We start from the raw sequence: 18,571 nt of genomic DNA on the forward strand, positions 1-18,571 counted from the left end.
TTACTGAGTGTTTTTGACAGTTGGCAGGCCGTGGTCTCATTAAAGGAAGAGACCATCTGATGTGGGTGCTACTCCAGTTCATCTCTGGCAGCATTCAGAAGAATGCACTGGCAGATTTCCTCCCAGTTATGAAGCTTTTTGACCTCCTGTATCCTGAGAAAGAAGTAAGTTTTCTCTCTGAAATTAAAAGTTTTATTTTTAATGCAACTTGAGACCCATATGCCAATAGCAGTTGCTGCATAGTTGGACAGAGACTTCATAATTAAATGAAGACTTTCAGGATTTTCTAGCTGTGTTTTTCCAGTAACCGCATTTGTGCAATGGTTTTAGGGGCAAAAAAGACTTCTGTTAACATCTTTTCCTTGATTTTGGTGTGACTAAGGTTTGGAAGAGCTTGTTAAAGCACTGAGGATACTATTAAAGAATAGTACAGAATTGTATTGTTAAATCTGTAACTGTAACAGAATAATACACTGTGACACGCTTTAAGGTGCAAAGAACTGACCAAGACACTTTAAATCGGTGTTGTATTCATGGTTCCTTAAAATTCATTCTGTGGTAGCAAATCAAATGCTAGTTGTGCTTTGTACATTCCTCTAGAACACAGGTTCCTGAGGAAGAGGGAGTTAGAGGAAGTTCTTAAACTTCCATTGTGACAGCATTGTCAGCATGAAGTCCTGGTTGCTTGCTGTTGTCATATTGCCTTCTCTTTTGGGTCAGTAGATGTATAAACACAAATGTTTGGTGTACCAAACTGATATGTAGCAATTTGTTCCGCCTCTTAAGTTAGTTTTGACCCACAGAAATTCTTCAGTACAGTTAGTTTCATGAGCTTGTAATTCCTTTTCTCAGCACAAAATATGGGAAGAGTGACAGGACTATTTAACTGTAGTGGTGGGCTCTAAGTTACACTTGTTTAAAATGTCTGTAGGACTAGGGCATTTCTGAGGATTCAATTAAATAAGCAGTTTAAATGTTATCTATGGCTCTTGTTCTTAAGAGGATCTGTCTTGCTGTTCCCTTGATTATGTGTTGCTGCTGTCTCACTTGTGCTGCCAGTGGTGCCTGTGCAGTAGTAACTGTACCAAAGGGAAAGAAATGTGGATGCTGGCCAAAGGAGAGAGCCAGTGTACCTTTTCCGGTGGCAGTAACATATCTGACTCTGTAGCCAAAACCTTTTGAGTTTTGGGGTGTATCTGTTCCTTTTCATAGGAAGTGTATTAATCTTTTAAGTATGATGGTGATGCTAGACAAGTTAGATTTTTCAGAAAATACTGGCGAACCACTGACTACCTACTATAGACGCACATACCATAACTGATTTTGGAATAATGTGTAAGTGTGAGGCTGAGAGTAAAAGTATATGCTTCGCAACTATGTATGTCTTGAATTTGGATACTCTAAGGGTGAGCTTCCATTTTCTGAGGTCTTAATTTTTTTGCTTTGGGTTTTTTTCCAAATTACTGAGTTCCAGGTGTCTTCCAGAGCTCTTGATTTAGAGTTGCACACACAGCTGAGGGTAGAATCTGTTCTTTAAATACTTTGCTTATGGTGTTCCAAGTCAGAAAAAAGGAAACTTGACTTTGTGAATTCTGGCTATCTAAGTTGGGGTTTTGTTCATTAATATATGCAATATGTCACATTCATGTGTTCTTTCTTTAGTGTATTCCTGTACCTGATATTAACAAACCCCAGTCAACTCATGCTTTTGCAATGACCTGTATTTGGATTCATCTGAATCGGAAGGCCCATAGTGACAACTCCAAGTTACAGATTCCCATTCCTCATTCTCTTAAACTTCATCATGAGTGAGTTTTGGGGGTTTCGTTGTGGTTTTATTTGTCTCAAGACATAATGGAATAGAAAGCTCCAAGTCTGTCTGTATTCAGAATGTATTGTGTGATCACAAACTGTCTAAGGGTTATCAAAGGAATAAAGTAATTCAAAAAGAAAGCTCAAAGTCAAAATATTTCATAAAAAGTGAAATGCTGTTATCGTACAGATAATGGAAGTAATATATTACATCTCAGACTAATAAATCTTTTTTACTGAGGGAGCACCTGAAAGTAATTTGACAGTTTTGTTTTATGATGCTGCTGTATGGAAATGTGGGTAAGCAGCACATTGGGTAAAATTTTGTCTGGAAGGGTGATTTTTAAAGTACATTTTTCTGCTGAGGTGTTTCTCTGATATAGGAAAATTGTAACATAGTGAAACTGTGGCATAGTCATTTTGATGTGGTGCAATTAATAAATATTTGGGGTTTTCTACTATATTACAATGGAATTTTGAGTGGGGTTACTGTGGCTGTACTCCTGGAATGCATGTGTGTTCTTTTTCTTGTTTCTTTCTACCTAATGTTTAATCTCTTTGTCACTCAGGTTTTTGCAACAGAGTTTAAGAAATAAAAGCTTACAGATGAATGACTACAAGATTGCCTTGTTGTGCAATGCTTACTCAACCAATTCAGAGTGTTTCACTTTGCCAATGGGTGTACTCGTAGAGACTATTTATGGAAATGGCAACATGAGAATACCTCTTCCAGGGACTAATTGTATGGCATCAGGGTCTATTACCCCCTTGCCAATGAACCTATTGGACTCACTCACTGTTCATGCCAAAATGAGGTACAGTATGCAGCTAGTTTTTTTATTTAACCTGTGAATCTGTGTGTAGATAATTATCATCAGGAAACCTTTTCTGTCTCTGGACATGTCATGTATAGATCTATTGTACTTAATAAATTTCTTAACTTTCAAGTTATTGTTTTTAATTGAAAAATACTTTCTCTCCTCAGCCTGATTCATAGCATAGCTACAAGGGTAATCAAGTTGGCACATGCAAAATCTAGTGTGGCCTTGGCTCCTGCTCTTGTGGAAACCTATAGTCGCCTCTTGGTTTATATGGAAATAGAGTCCTTGGGCATCAAAGGCTTTATCAGTAAGGAAGAAAACCTTGGTTTTTTCTTCTCTTTTTTTCCCACTTCCTTTTGTTCAGTAGCATTTTCTTTCATTGGCAACTAGAGTCCATAGTAAAAATTAAGATCTAATGATGCAACATGTTGAATACATGTATAAATTATTTTAATATAAAAGAAATTGTAATAATTATCATAATGCTACAATAATTTTCAGATGAGTGTGCTGCTGTCCCTTTATGCCTTCACTTCTATTGTCAGGACCTTCCTAGTTATGCTGTGTTGTGCAAAAATGTGCTTTTAAAGGAAAATCATAAGCGAAGTTACTTAATGAGATGCAAACGATGCTTAATTGCACTTGTTAAAATAATTTGCATGGCTGCTGTATATGTTCATGTAAGAAGTTACTGAGCTCTACATGTTCACAGCATCTTCAGACAGCACTTGCACACACCCTTTTTGGAGTTAACACAGTTTTCAAATCAAATATCTATGTTGCAGCCTAATATAACTGTCTATCCACAGTGTATTCTGTACAAAACTTTATTTAAAAAACTTTGTATTTTAAAGTGTAATCACTTGGAAAACTTACTTTACAAACTCATTTTCATAAGGTCAGCTCCTGCCAACAGTGTTCAAGTCTCATGCATGGGGTATTTTGCATACTCTGCTGGAAATGTTTAGCTATCGGATGCACCACATCCAGCCTCATTACAGAGTTCAGCTGCTCAGCCATCTTCATTCCTTGGCTGCTGTGCCACAAACTAATCAGAACCAGCTTCATCTGTGGTGAGTGATGATTGCTATATTTAACTGTATTATCAGATTCCTTCTTCCTCATATGTGGAAAGCTGTGTGAGAACTATGTTTAAATGGGACCTAAATACTTCTCAGTTCTGTGGCTCAATTGTTTTTTGGCTAAATTGTATCTCAGCAGGTCACATTTCAGATAGTAGTGGTAGTACTCCCCAGAATTGCATGAGGCAGCCTCTTCCACAGACATGGCAGCAGTGTCATGGGTCAAAACACAGGAATGCACACCAGAACAGTCATGTCAGGAAGTGTCAGAAAATTGTTGAGCTTCTTGCACTGGAGATAAAGGGAATGTCTGCTACTTGTAGTCACAGTGATTGGCTTGTCTGCCAGTCAGACTGCACTTGCTTACTCCTGTAGAGGATGTTTAATTCAATTTCAAGAGTTAAGCTGGTTCCACTTAATTCTTTAGTGAAGTCAAATTTCAGTAAGATCAGAGAAATAATCTGATTTATCCTGTAGCTTTAAAGGAGTTGGAGCAAACCTGTGGTCGCTATACGTGTACCTGAATGGAGAAAAAAGTATTACTGCTTCCATCGTATGGTCTTAGATCAGTGTAAACCATGCATAAAACCATGACTAATTTGGATACAAGAAAGACAGAAAAGCTGATTAAAGAAGATCTAGAGTTGATATGCAGAAAATTGTAGGGAAGAGCTTTGACTTTAGCTTAGTATTAACAAAGTTGAAGGGTATGAGATTCAGTTTGTATGTAGAATCTGTGGCTGGTTGTAGAAAAGTTGAGGGTAAGTGCATCCAGTCACTCACAAGAGCAGAATACTTCTTGTGAGGGTATGTGTTGGAGATAGAGCAACCTCATTATTATCAGTTCATGTCAAGGAAGTCTAATTACATAGTAATTTTTTAGTCCAAATTCAAATTGCTCAGCTGGTTATCCTTTATCAAGAGTAGAGAGAACAAGTAAAGACAAGGTTCTCCTTGAATTCAACGTCTTGCTCTTTTTGTTCACCTAAGTCTTTTTCTGTCATCTTAGTCTGTGAAATATGGATGTTAAGCAGTGACTTTTGGTAAGCACCGCATGCAGCTAGATTGGAGTAAATTTAACCTATGGCTCTGGCATTTCAAAACCACAATATTATGAAAGTCTTTGAAATTACTTCAAACTACCTGGTGTAAAAAGCACTTCCAACTAGAGCACTAGAAAATAAACTGCTTTTAATCAAAAGCAGTACTTTCTCACTTCTTCAATGAGGACAATTTAGCGCTGTCTGCTTCAAGGTGATAGTTAGCTTTGACACTTCCCATGCATTATTTGTGCCTTTTTAATCTGTTGCATACATACCTGTGTATCCTTGTTTAGATGGCGATGTTCAAAAGATAGCAAAAAGGTGGGGGGCTCTAAATTGGAGAGACTCAAGACCCTTTTTCAGGGGCCCTGCACCTGGAATTTTCACTAAATCAACTTTTGAGAGGTTTATTTGAAAAAATAAATTTTTATCAACTATTTAACAGCGGAAAAAGTAAACTTTTCAAAACAGTTAAGAGCATCGCTTTCAAAAAAAAATATTTTTGTATTATTTAAAGCAGAAGATAAAGGAAAAATAGGTATTTTTTTTAATCTTAAAAGCAGCAATATGAGCATTATTTGCTAACTGGACTGTTTCCTTCTTTCAGTGTGGAGAGTACTGCTCTAAGGCTAATCACAGCGTTGGGCAGCTCAGAAGTCCAACCACAGTTTACACGATTCCTCAGTGATCCCAAAACAGTTCTTTCAGCAGAATCAGAGGAACTCAACAGGGCTTTGATCTTAACTCTAGCAAGGGCAACACATGTGACAGGTAATGGCAGTACTGTGAGATAATGTCTAAGTGAAATCTGTGGTCAAGCCATTTCTCTAAAATACTGTTTAAGAGAATATCATGGAAATGACCAAGTCATAAACCACATGCCTTATTCTTCTGGTTTTGAAAAAAAGTGTAAATTTAATTTCCAATTACTTATTTTTAGGCAAAAAGCTATTATTATAGCAATAGTGAAATCAGATGTTGTTTAGAAATTTATTTTTATACAAAGATACAGTGTGACTAGGTTTTTTTTATTACTGTTGTAGTTTGTTTCATTATTTTAAATTTAAATGTTTGGATTGATTACTGATACATGCCATTAAAAAAAATGCCTTAAAAAAAAAAAGGAATGTTCACAGCAAGTATGTTGCTCATGTGGAATCCACCCCCTATAGAGAATACCTTTAAGAAAAATTTGTGTGATTGTTGGTTTGCTTTCTTGGGGAAGGGAGAGGGGGAAGCTTTTGGTGGGTGTTCAAATGTTTTAACAATGTGCAATGACATGGGTCAGGTTTTTATTAGCTTTGAGGGGGATGTTTTCTCTCCTTTTTTATGGTTCTAGTCTGGAGCCTTGCTGGAGGGTTAAAACAACTGAAAACTGGTGGAGGTGGTTTGAAAGGGAAAGGGCTTCTTTGTTTTAGATTTTTTTATTTGTTAACCTTTGCTCAACCTTTAACATTGTTGACACTGGGGTTAGGGGGATGAGGCTTCTGTTTTATTTCCACAGCTTAATTGGGAAAGGTACTGCTGAGCAGACTTTTTAAAGCAATATAAAATGGCATCTGGCAATTTCATCATCATTATCTTCCTGAGGATTTTTTTTTAAAGTCTGATCAGTTAATCAGCAAAAGCTTGTCTTACTGTCATGACAGGAAATTAAATACAAAATTTTAAATCATGATTGCTTTATTTCTAGCTCAGAACCTAAAAATATTTTTTATTGTTAATAGCATAAAAAGGAATACCAATAAGAAATGTTTTTTAAATGTGAAATTGTAATATCGTTAATCCATTTTCTAGACTTTTTTACAGGCTCTGATTCAATTCAGGGAACTTGGTGCAAGGATATATTGCAGACTATCATGAGTTTTACTCCCCATAACTGGGCATCACATACACTAAGCTGTTTTCCAGCTCCTCTGCAGGTAATAGTTTCAAACTGATGATTTTATAATTGGAAATACAAAGAATATATTCTCTTAATGAGATCCTTTGCCTTTTGGTAGTTGATGAGATTCTTGTCCTGTCCAGACTACATTAATCTCAAGTCCCTAAAAAAATGCAGCATGATTGTAACATTGCTATTTCTTCAGAAATGTATTAACTTTGAGTATTCTAAGGCCAGGTTTGGCCAACTGATAATTCTGGTGGAAGGTAAATCGGATCTTTTAAAAAAACTACAAAAGTCAGAGGAGCCTTTTTTCTTGTGGCAGTTTGTCATGTAGCTTTGTTAGCGACAAATCACTGTGGTGTCATGGTGAAGCAACAGCACTGTCTAGTAGGTTGTATTGTAACAGGGAAATAGGAACTCATAAGGCAAAAGTTTGCTTGTGCGAATGTTTTTTTCTAGGCACTCAGTCACAGAAAAGCCTACTTTATTTCAGGTATTCTTCAAGCAGAATAATGTACCTCAGGAAAGCCGTTTTAACTTGAAGAAGAATGTGGAAGAAGAATACCGAAAGTGGAAGTCTATGACCAATGAGAATGATATAATCACACACTTTTCTATGCAAGGTTCACCCCCACTTTTCCTTTGTCTTCTGTGGAAGATGTTGTTAGACACTGATCACATTAATCAAATTGGCTACAGGTGAGCTTAAAAGATGTGCCGTTTCAAAGTTACTACAGCAACATGCCGTGTTCTGAGACTTACGCTTTGTACATTAACAGCTTGATTTGTACATTTTTTTATTAATGCAAAACATGGGAAAAAGGAGGGGAGCTAGGTATTAGCAAGCATATCATCATAATTGTGCAGTGTTGAAGACTGGTTGCACCACACAGTGATCTGCAGTGTATATTCTTCCTGGTAAAAGACAAGGCTATGAGGTGTGATTTAAGCATGTTACTTGTAATGGCAGTGTTTCAGGCAATGTGAAATAGTAAACAGAAAATATAAAGTGTTTCTTTATTTCACCTTGTAGATGAATAAAGGCCAAATAATTGGTTTTTTAAAACAAATGTTGGATTAAGATGAAAACTTACTATAGAATTAGTAGTCCTACAGTATTTTTACTTGTTCTCAGTAGTAACAGCATCACCTCCAGCTGTGATAGATGCTTTGTTTTCAGTCCTTCTTAGGTCTTTTATTTATGATAACATGTGTTACTTCTCTGTGCAATAAGGAAATACCATTATTTTAATGCTATGGAAAGTTGAGTTGCAGAAGATTGTCCTAAGAGGTGTATAATTAAAAACGCATAACTAAAGCATGGGTTCTGGGCAGAATATGATACATAAGAATTGGTGTGCTTGAAGCATTTCTTTTGATTAGTAACCAGACTGGAATTCTGTTGCTCTAAGGACTTCTTGCTTTGCTTTGGAATTTTCTTCAGTTCATTTAATAAAGGGAGGGGGGTTGTGGGGTTTTTTTTTCGTTTGTTTGTTGTTTTTTTTAAAAAGACAATTGTATTAAAACCCACTAACTAAAAATAGACCAGCTAAAAATGTAGTAAGAACAGTAACAATTGCTTGTTGCTTTTTTTTTTTCTTCCTTGTTAGAGTGTTAGAAAGAATTGGGGCCAGAGCTCTGGTGGCACATGTCAGGACATTTGCAGATTTCTTGGTGTATGAATTCTCTACCTCTGCAGGAGGCCAGCAGCTCAATAAATGTATTGAGATTCTCAATGACATGGTGTGGAAATACAACATTGTGACACTGGATAGGTTGATACTGTGTTTGGTAAGTATCGCCTTAGAAGATAAGATGCCAGTTTTTCACACAGAGTCTGCTGAGTCACTTTTGTAGGAGCAATCTTTTTTAAAAATGCGTTAGTTTTAAATAGTGACTCTTTACTAACCGAATAATGAAGTAAAATAATAGTTTTCTGTAAGCAACATAAAACTTGAAGACTTACAGTTCTCTCAGTCCTTCAGCGGAAGCTTTTTGGTTATTTAATGACAGCCATTGAATTGGTGTCATTAAATGTCGTTATTAGTGCTTTGGGTCTCTGACCTCAGAGCTATGCAATTATTTAGGCTCTAGAGAGGGATCTGGACCGATGGGCCAAGGCCAGTTGTATGAGGTTCAACAAGGCTGAGTGAAGGGTCCTGCACTTGGGTCACAACAATCCCATGCAATGCTACAGGCTTGGGGAAGAGTGGCTGGAAAGCTGCCCAGCAGAAAAGGACCTGGGGCTGTTGGTCAACAGCCGGCTGAAAATGAGCCAGCAGTGTGCCCAGGTGGCCAAGAAGGCCAACAGCATCCTGGCCTGTATCAGAAATCCTGTGACCAGCAGGACTAGGGAAATGATTGTCCCCCTGTACTCGGCACTGGTGAGGCCGCACCTCAAATCCTGTGTTCAGTTTTGGGGTCCTCACTGCAAGAGGATGCAGAGGTACCCGAGTGTGTCCACAGAAGAACAACGAAGCTGCCGAAGGGTCTGGAGCACAAGTCTTCTGAGGAGCGGCTGAGGGCGCTGGGGTTCTTCAGCCTGGAGAGGAGGAGGCTCAGGGGGGACCTTATTGCTCTCTACAGCTGCCTGTAAGGAGGTTGTAGGCAGGTGGGGGTGGGTCTCATCTCCCAGATAACTAGCGCCAGGACAAGAGGAAACGGCCTCTAGTTGCACCAGGAGGTTTAGATTGGATATTAGGAACATTTTTTCACGGAAAGGGTGGTCAAGCGTTGGAACAGGCTGCCCAGGGAGGTGGTAGAATCACCATCCCTGGAGGTGTAGATGTGGCACTTAGGGCCAGGGTTTAGTGGTGGACTTGGCAGTGCTGTGTTAACAGATGGACTCTGTGATCTTAAAGGTCTTTTCCAACCGAAACGATTCTGTGATTTTACAATTTCTGACCATGATTCAAAAGCAAATGGAAAATCTTGTATCCATTAGAGTATGCATCCTTTGCTTAGAATTCAGCCTGTTGCATCAGAAAAATAGGAGAGAAATGGTATTCTTTGTCTTTCCAGGTTATCCTACAATATAAAGCAGAGTTTACCTAGAGAGAATTAAGGTTTCCTTCAGTAATTATACTTTACATACATTAAAATGAGATTTTAAAATACATGGCTTTTTGGTTGAATTTTAGTTTGGTTTTCAAACTGAAGTCTAAACATGTCAGATGGCCAGAATTTTGAAGCAACCTTAACTTAATTATCATTAATCAGTTATTTTCAGTAAAAGATCTGACAGCTAAAAGCCTGAATTCTTGAAGAATGTGCTATCGCTGGGGAGTTTGTAAGACTTTCTGCCTATGGAGTAAAAAAATATGATTATGGATACTTTTCATAGATGATTGAACCTGCCTCTGTTCTGTGACTTCACTTGAAACATAGAGTTGAAAGACTGAATGTTCAGTGTGAATTTGCGTGTGGCTGTACCAGATGCGCAGCTGAGTTTGCTAGCCAAAAAGGTTATAAAGTTGACAGCAGCATCAACTGTAATTCCATGTTTTCTGATCCATTTTGTTTAAGGCTATGCGTAGTCATGAAGGAAATGAAGCTCAAGTCTGTTACTTCATAATTCAATTACTGTTACTGAAGCCTAATGATTTTCGAAACAGAGTGAGTGATTTTGTGAAGGAGAATTCTCCGGAGCACTGGCTGCAGAATGACTGGCATACGAAGCATATGAGTTATCACAAGGTAACAAAGCTAAGAAAATTCCTTTACTCTAATACTTTCTGTGGTGTTGAGATCAGCCACAGAGTCTTTTATCTTGTAAATGACAAGACAGCTCTGTCAATTTTTGAAGTTACTTAGTAAGTTGTAATTTACTTGGGCTGATATCTATTAAAAAAATAATCACTGATTATGTAATAATGTTAAAATTATAATGCAGTGATATTCAAAGACAGAAGCAGCTGAAAAGTTGTCTGGAGATTCATTCTTCCTCATCTAAATCTCATCTTTCTGAAATTTCTTAGGTTTGCTGAAATTCATTTAGAACAGTTTTTGTGCATCAGGGAGAGGGTATTTCCTTCTGTTGTTTTATGGCTGTAACAATAGTTAAACTGACATTTTCTTGTAATTATTAAAGCTTCTTCCATGTCCTGTGTGGCAAGAACATGATACTCTGTTATGTTAGGGAAGTGAAGTGCTGAGATTTTAATGCTGCTGTAAACATGGTGGCTTCTGCTGCCTGGAAAAGGATGTACCTACCAATGGAGTGTTCTGTAAAAAGATAAATAATCACTGAGATGAAACAGGTAGAAGTAAACTCTCATGTAGCTGAACACATACAATCTAGTTCTGATCCAGAAGCTCTTCGGTCTGTATTAGCCCTCTGCTGTAGCTGTACAGTGTCTCGAAGTGTAAGGGTAGCAGGGAGGCAGATTATATTAGGCTGGGAAGTGCTCTGACATGGCTGCACAGTTACTAGAGACACTGTGGCATATAGAAATTTCAGTCACAGGTAAAACACTGTAAGTTCAGCCTTCAGCTGTAATCATCTGGCATTTGCGTGCACTGCAATTCATTCCCAGGGAGTTATTACATGCATATTATTTCTCAGTGTTCTGATTCAGTATATGATGAATGATGAACTTTCAGTAGTGCTGATTTCCCCTAAGTTTTCTCTTAAAGTTGTTGACAAGGACACTTAAGCACTGGCTGCTTTCAGCTTTGCTTTGGGATGCTTAATGTTCTCTTACACCTGCTTTGAGTGGTGGTGAAACTTTGTTTTTCTTTTTTTCTGAAAAAGTTATCTACTAGTCTAAGTGAAATGGTCTCACTCGTTCATATATGATAATGAGGGTTATGAAGTGTCTTTTTAAAGTAATGTAGATGCTGAATGTTTAATGCACTGCTTTTAAGGAGAGAGCTTTTGATTTTCTTGGATTTCTTTCCCTCCAGAAATATCCTGAAAAGCTGTATTTTGAAGGTTTGGCAGAGCAAGTCAATCCCCCAGTTCAGATCCAGCCCCAGTACCTACCAATTTATTTTGGAAATGTATGCCTGCGCTTTCTGCCAGTGTTTGACATCGTAATCCATAGATTCCTGGAATTGCTTCCAGTGTCCAAATCACTAGAAACTTTATTGGATCATCTGGGAGGTTTATACAAATTCCATGGTAAGTTATTTGTGAATGTATACTTTTATTCCTGTTGTGATCATTCTCTTCTTCATGATAATCATCTACTAGCTCAGCAGTTTTTAATCCTTTCCTATTTTCTAAGCCCTGCATATAGAGAAGTACATTCGCTTCACAATAATGAATTTCAGCCTACCAACAGTGAATTTGCTTTTATTCAGGTAGCTTTTACTAATTCATGCTTCCTTCACAAATTTCCCTTTCATTTCCTTCTAGTAGTAAGCATGTGGACCTGTGTCCTAACAATCTTTCTGATACCAAGACTGAAACATCTAAAAAGCTGTTCCTTCATCTATTCTTGTTTAAGATTCAAATAACCTGTTTTTTTTAACACTTCTGTAACTGCACTTATTATAGTAAGTTTTTGTATAGATGTCATTGCTTTGTTACGCCCAGACAATTTACAATGTTCTTTCCTTATTGTGAATTCATTCCTGGATTCTTCCCATTTACTAACTTTTATATGAAGAGAAGATTTAGACTGTTTAATTTACAGATATATTAGTATTATCATTAGGATATGATCTGTTAGTAATAATGACTTTCTTTGCTTGACTTCTGCCCTTCTGCATACACATTAAAGTGTATGTACAAGACAAAGGAAAATTAGTGTTGTATAGTGAAATAATGAGCATGAATCAACTCCATGTGCAGTTTTTAAATACATGCAGTGTAATCCTGTAGAGCTCTTATTTTAATTGCCACCATAAACAGTGCTGCTAGAAGTTATTTCTGTTTTTTGTTGTTTTCCTTTTCTTGGCAGACCGTCCAGTGACTTACCTGTACAACACTCTTCACTATTATGAGAGGCATCTCAGAGAGCGCACAAACCTCAAGAGAAAACTTGTTCATGCCATAATTGGCTCTCTCAAAGATAATCGCCCATTAGGCTGGTGTCTAAGTGATACTTACCTCAAATGTGCTATGAATGCCCGAGAAGACAATCCGTGGATTCCTGATGATACTTACTATTGCAAGCTCATTGGAAGACTAGTAGACAATATCCTTCTTCAAGTTCACGTTAAGCTGTGCCAATGCCATATAGCTTCATTTCATCAAAATACAAAGCTCTCAATTTCTGTCTGTTCAGATGTGAAATAAAGCTTGGAGTCCATCTTTAGCTGCATATATCAGTCTAAGTTCATATTAGATGACTTCAGTGTACTTTATTTTCTACACAAGGACTGTGCAGCCCTAGTAAAAACATCTTAAAAGATATTGCAAAAGCAAAGTACAGTACAGCTGTATAAATATTTCACTTTTAATGCATCACTTACAAGTACAAATACTGATGTTTATGCATTCTGAATTGAATTCTAATTGCCACATAAAATCAGCTTGATACAAAGTATGATTATTAAAAACATGTAGAAAATTAGGTTACTTTTTTCTAATGCCATTATCAATATTACTAAGAAAAAAAATATTGTAAGCAGTGCCATGTTTAAGATGGTATATAACTAGCTGTGTCTAGTTGAAGATCGGTATATGTGCTGTTAGCAGCTGCTGAGATTCTAGTTTTTAGGAGGGAGAAACTAGAAGTTATATTTCTAACACAAACTTACATTTTCTTAATTGCTGCCTTCCTTTTAGTTTTTACAGTTATGACTACAGCTGATGTCATTTCCTGTATAAATAGCTGGTGAACCCGTGCAGCTATATTCTAGAGAACAGCACTAGTGGAGTCTCCCTGGATGTTGTCTTCTTTCTGGGTCAGTGTTATGGGAGTTGACCAACTTTCTCGATACGTCTTTCTTCACTCCACTTCCTGAATTTGCCTTTCTTTTATTTGTAACTTCAAAGAAGTTTTTTAGGTCTCTCTAAAGAAAGCTAAAATTATATAAATCCCTGCTTTTGTGGGGTTGCAGGGTTGCTTATGCAAATGTTAACTGTGTTTTGAGATCACTTCTATCTGTAGCTCACATGAATTAGTCTTGGTTGGCAAAGTGGAATATTTTCAGAGACAAAGCAGGTGCTCATTTTGCTTGAACTGTCACCCTAGAAGTCTGCTAGATGATCTTATACTAAAGCAAATTAATTGTTTCAGATTATGCAAAATAGAAAATTCTTGTTATTTTTATTTTCTTGTCTTGGAAGCAGATGGTGAGTGAGGTGGTTGGTGTTGTTTTGTTCCACCTCTTAACTGGCAAAATTTATCCTCTGCATGACCTTGTGTGTGTAGTATATTTATAGCTATGTATGCATGCAATCCTTCAGTGATTCAGTGTCTTGTATTTTATATATACGTTGCCTTGTATTCATCCTTTTGTCCATATGTCTCTAGTTGTATGAAATGCGGTTGTTTTATTTGCTCTTGGTAACTTACCTTTCAATTTTACTTAGTATGAGTGATATGTATACATATATTTTTAAGCAGTGTGCTGCTTACACTAGTCTATGTTGGGGCAGCTTTTTTTTTCCTTAATCAGTCACCTATGGCAGGCAAATCACCCGGTCCGTTTCCAAATTGTGACTGGAGGTTCAACGAGTTTCCTAACCCAGCTGCCCATGCTCTCCATGTTACGTGTGTTGAGCTTATGGCTCTGGCTGTTCCAGGGAAGGATGTAGGCAATGCACTACTGAATGTTGTGCTGAAGAGGTATGTGGCGCTCTGAAATTGTTTTCTACAATATATGATACATAATTAGAGATTGCTAAGGTACTCTGTGATACTCATTTTCTTAGGGTTTTTTTAAGGTTTTAATTAAGTATAAAAACTTTTAAGTTTATAGAGAAAAGTGGTTTTTAAGGACAAACAAGGCTATATGGATCAAGCAGAAAAATTGTGTTGGATTTCAGTGCTGTAGTGGATTGTGTGCTTCAGGAGCAGTTGATTTGGCTTGATCACCTTAAAAGCTAGAGGGAAGACCTCACATACACTAAGAACTTACCCAGTGGGTTCAGTGGCAGAGAGGCTGGAAATAGTGTGGTGTTCTTTCAGCTGTGCTGGGAGGAGGACATTTCATCAGTTAATATCACAGCATCTTTGAATGCAAAGGAAGGGGCAGGAAGCATTGGCAGGACTCTGAATCCTCCTGATGCTAATGTAAAATGAGAGGTACTTTGAAACAGAGTGGTGTGCCAAGGCTAGCCTTTTGTCATGATGCATTTATTTGACCTGTTTCTTGCTCAGCCACTGTGAAAAGAGCTGAAATGAAAGGACCTAATATTCTTGCAGTGAACAAATGCCATCTTTGAGCAATGACAAACTGAAATTATTTGATTTCGGCTTCATTCAGCTTAGTAATGTATTATTGCTAGCTCTATTTGGAGCACATGGAGGGAGGAAGTCAATAAAGGGACAAGCCACCCTCAAGCACTGAAGCCTGTTTGGCAGGAAGAACAATGTGATAACAGCTTTTGAAGAAAACATGCTACTAACAGAAAATCATGCCTGAACAAAGTTTTGAAAGCAACATCAGAGTGGCATTTATACTGTCTGTTTGCTCTCCTAAGTACCTGTATGTGGTTTTATGGTTATCTCAACTTGAGAAGTATTCTTTGCATTGGGTCTTTAGGTGCACCAGAAGCACAAAGTGCAATTGTGAATTTCAGAGCATTTCTTTTCTTTTTCTCTGTCTCTAGTCAGCCCCTGGTGCCAAGAGAGAATATCACAGCTTGGATGAATGCAATTGGACTAATTATCACAGCCCTACCAGTGAGTCAATATGTTATATTTTAACACTAAAAAAAAAATATCTCCTCTTCCATGTAAGGTCTATCATCTTTATACAGTATATTGTAAAAACTTATAGCCAACGTCTGTAGAATCTGCATAGAGCTATATATCAGAAGGCTGCTTGCATGTCTGAGAAACTTCTCCTCCAGCATAGAAAAATTGACCAGATTTTTACGTTTTGAGGCTAGAATCAAAAGAGGTAAATCACTCCTATTTAAAAACATAGTTAAATGCCAAGTTTGTAGTATTGAGAACTGGATCTATGAAGTAAAAAGAGATCTGTAAGGGTTCTGTTGCAAAGCTAATTTTCTATTAATGCTTGCACTTGCACATCGTGTATCTCTTAAATCACATCAGTGAGATGTGCTTAAGAGTTCAAAAGCAAATGTGTGCAGTATTAGAGTTTGTGTATCACTTGGTACCGGACTAGGACTGCCTGAGTAATTTTGATCCTGTTACCTGTTGCTTTTATGTGCAACAGTTATCCTTTCTTCATGACTTCTCTTCCACAACAAAATGATTTCTTTTCTTGGAAGAAACCCAACATGGAAAAAAAAAACAATAAGGATTTAATCCTTATTATTTTCATAATACTGCTGACTATCATTCTTGTTTCTTTGCATCTTCATCTCTGTTCTTTTGGCTTTTGTATCTTTTTGTTGTTTGCTTTTTCCATGTTGGATTTTCCATCTACCTTTTTCCATCACATCTGTTTGTGCCTTCACTCAGAAAATTATCAGTCTCCTTTCATTAAGGTTTTTTGCCTCTGCTCTGCTTCTTTTGGAGACCTTTATGTTAACTACCTGTATGTTAGCTACCTAAATAACTAAATTAGTGAAACATGTCTTGATAGTGCCACACGTTTGAGTGTGCTACATCCACTACCATGGATGCTTTCTGTATTGTGCTTCTTAATTTTTATGTTTGTCAGACAGGGGTATAAGCCACCATGTAGTTTAAAACGTTTTAAAAATTAAATAGTAGTATTGAAAAAAGATAGTAAAAAAAGTGGAAAAAAATAGTAAAAAAAGAGTTGAGGAAGCATTGTCTTAGGTGGTGTTCTTTTCAGAAGCATTTCCAACTTTCTGTTTTTTCCAGGAGCCATACTGGATTGTTCTTCATGATCGCATTGTGAGCGTTATCAACAGTCCCAGCTTGACGTCAGAGACAGAGTGGGTTGGTTACCCATTCCAGCTGTTTGACTTCACAGCATGTCACCAGTCTTATTCTGAGATGAGTTGTAGCTACACCTTGGCTTTGGCACATGCTGTCTGGCATCATTCTAGCATTGGACAGCTTTCTCTCATTCCTAAGTAGGTGTAATGGTATTTGATGATTTACTTTTTCTTTTAAATTCCATGCATATTATAGATAACAAAGCTGTATCTGTAGCATTAGACCAGCAAATATGTACAGGGGAGCTCCAGAACTCACCAGATAGATTCACAAGTTCTTTTCCAGCTTGCCCTTCCACTGACATAATTCTTGTTACCTGTAAAGTTTGGGGCTTTTATCTAGAGTGTGACTAACTTTAATGAGCCTTTTTAATCTTTATTAGCTTTTATGCTTTTATTAATTTAAAATTTTCTTAAACGGTTGACCGTAGCATATTTCTAAAGCATCAACTATAATCAGTAAACGTATCCTTAATTCTAGCAAGTACCCTGTACTGCAAGTTGAGATGCTTTGCTGACTGAAGGATGTGGTAGTGGTCCACTTAATCATTAAAGCAAGCAAAAAATACCACTACATTAGAAGATTAGACTTTTGCCAGGGCTGTGTTAATGACAGAACTTACAGACTTCAGTTACTAAGTTTTAAAATAACTGAACAAAAATGAAGGTGGTTTGCTGTATTCCTCAATTAATCCTGAACCTTGATTTAAGGGTAGTGTTAAAATGTCAGAGGACAGCTTTTTAACTGTGCGTAGTGTTATACTGAGCTCAGAATCATTGCCTGGAAATGTTCTGGAGCTTCACTGAAATAAATAATATTTGAAATAACTGATATTTGCAGAGCTACATGGTATTTTCTAAAATGAAGGCCCAAATCTGTGAAAGAGAATGTGATGTTTTGGCTAGAATTTGGGGTAGGGGAAAAAGTCCATTTGAAGTATTAAGTGTCCTGAAATACTGCAGGTTCCTCACAGAAGTGTTGATACCCATAGTGAAAACAGAGTTCCAGTTACTCTACGTTTACCACCTTGTTGGTCCTTTTCTACAACGGTTTCAGCAGGAGAGGACACGATGCATGATAGAGGTAAAGTGTAGCTCTTGGCATACTTTATACAGTATATATTATTTTAGCTTTGCAATTATATTACAAAGCAGAATCTGATAGAGGTCTTTGATAAACATTCAGAATTAAATTCTATAGAAATTAAACAGTATTTTCAAGGGTCTGAATTGCTGCGTTGGTATCCAGCTACCCAGTTAACTGCTATCTTGTCAGCTTGGTTCAAGGATAAAATAGATTTCTTTTTTTACCAAAAAAGAAATACAGCCTCAAAAATAGCAAGCAATGCATGCTTTCTTTGGCTGTCAGACTGCATGCATCAGACTTTCTGTTTTAAAAGCTTCTCTGCAGAGGAAGGAAGTATGCAAGAGGTGAATTGTGAGGGTGGAGGACCACAGGCTGTTTCTTACATACCTATCAATGTGGATAAGGTTAGGAGAGAAGAAGCGAGATGGAGATGGCCAGTAGGCAGATGAGCTGAAGAACGGCATGTAGCAGAGACCCTTCTGGAAAAAAGAGCTTAACTTGGGATTCTGTCTTTAAATATCTATGCTGTTGGTAAATATACATAAAGCATGCTTGTCAAGTATGCAACTTGTCTCCCTCCAGATTCTGACCAACATAACATACAGGTCTATTGCCACTACTGATTACTCTTTCATTCCCAGTTACCAACGTCTGTACAGGGGACTTCGCTATTAATTTTCTAGGGTCCCCATGAGTTCCTGTCCTGCAACTCTCCCCACCCTCCAGTTCTTTCTAAAATACTTGATTTGAATACATTGTTTTTTGAAGAAGTAAAAAAGTGTAGGGATGCATACACAGTGGGAGAAGTCTTTGTTCCCGTGTTTTTGGATATATCATGAAA

At 37.3% G+C, this 18,571-nt stretch overlaps 1 protein-coding gene across 2 annotated transcripts in view; it reads left to right on the forward strand.

The window, feature by feature from the left end:
• The window catches only part of MED23 (mediator complex subunit 23), a 40,383-nt gene that overhangs the window by 18,752 nt on the left and 3,060 nt on the right, over positions 1–18,571 (forward strand). For both annotated transcript variants that reach the window (XM_056343371.1, XM_056343372.1), the window contains 16 exons: positions 21–164; positions 1,663–1,808; positions 2,382–2,627; positions 2,798–2,940; positions 3,532–3,706; positions 5,366–5,529; positions 6,556–6,680; positions 7,140–7,345; positions 8,257–8,437; positions 10,172–10,342; positions 11,552–11,768; positions 12,553–12,789; positions 14,223–14,388; positions 15,375–15,447; positions 16,567–16,781; positions 17,607–17,727. In XM_056343371.1, the coding sequence (XP_056199346.1) occupies positions 21–164; positions 1,663–1,808; positions 2,382–2,627; positions 2,798–2,940; positions 3,532–3,706; positions 5,366–5,529; positions 6,556–6,680; positions 7,140–7,345; positions 8,257–8,437; positions 10,172–10,342; positions 11,552–11,768; positions 12,553–12,789; positions 14,223–14,388; positions 15,375–15,447; positions 16,567–16,781; positions 17,607–17,727 (2,730 nt within the window). The remainder of the gene's footprint in view (positions 1–20; positions 165–1,662; positions 1,809–2,381; positions 2,628–2,797; positions 2,941–3,531; positions 3,707–5,365; positions 5,530–6,555; positions 6,681–7,139; positions 7,346–8,256; positions 8,438–10,171; positions 10,343–11,551; positions 11,769–12,552; positions 12,790–14,222; positions 14,389–15,374; positions 15,448–16,566; positions 16,782–17,606; positions 17,728–18,571) is intronic.

This window comes from Falco biarmicus, chromosome 6, assembly GCF_023638135.1.
Source record: "Falco biarmicus isolate bFalBia1 chromosome 6, bFalBia1.pri, whole genome shotgun sequence".
In the NCBI taxonomy this organism is placed as follows: Eukaryota; Metazoa; Chordata; class Aves; order Falconiformes; family Falconidae; genus Falco; species Falco biarmicus.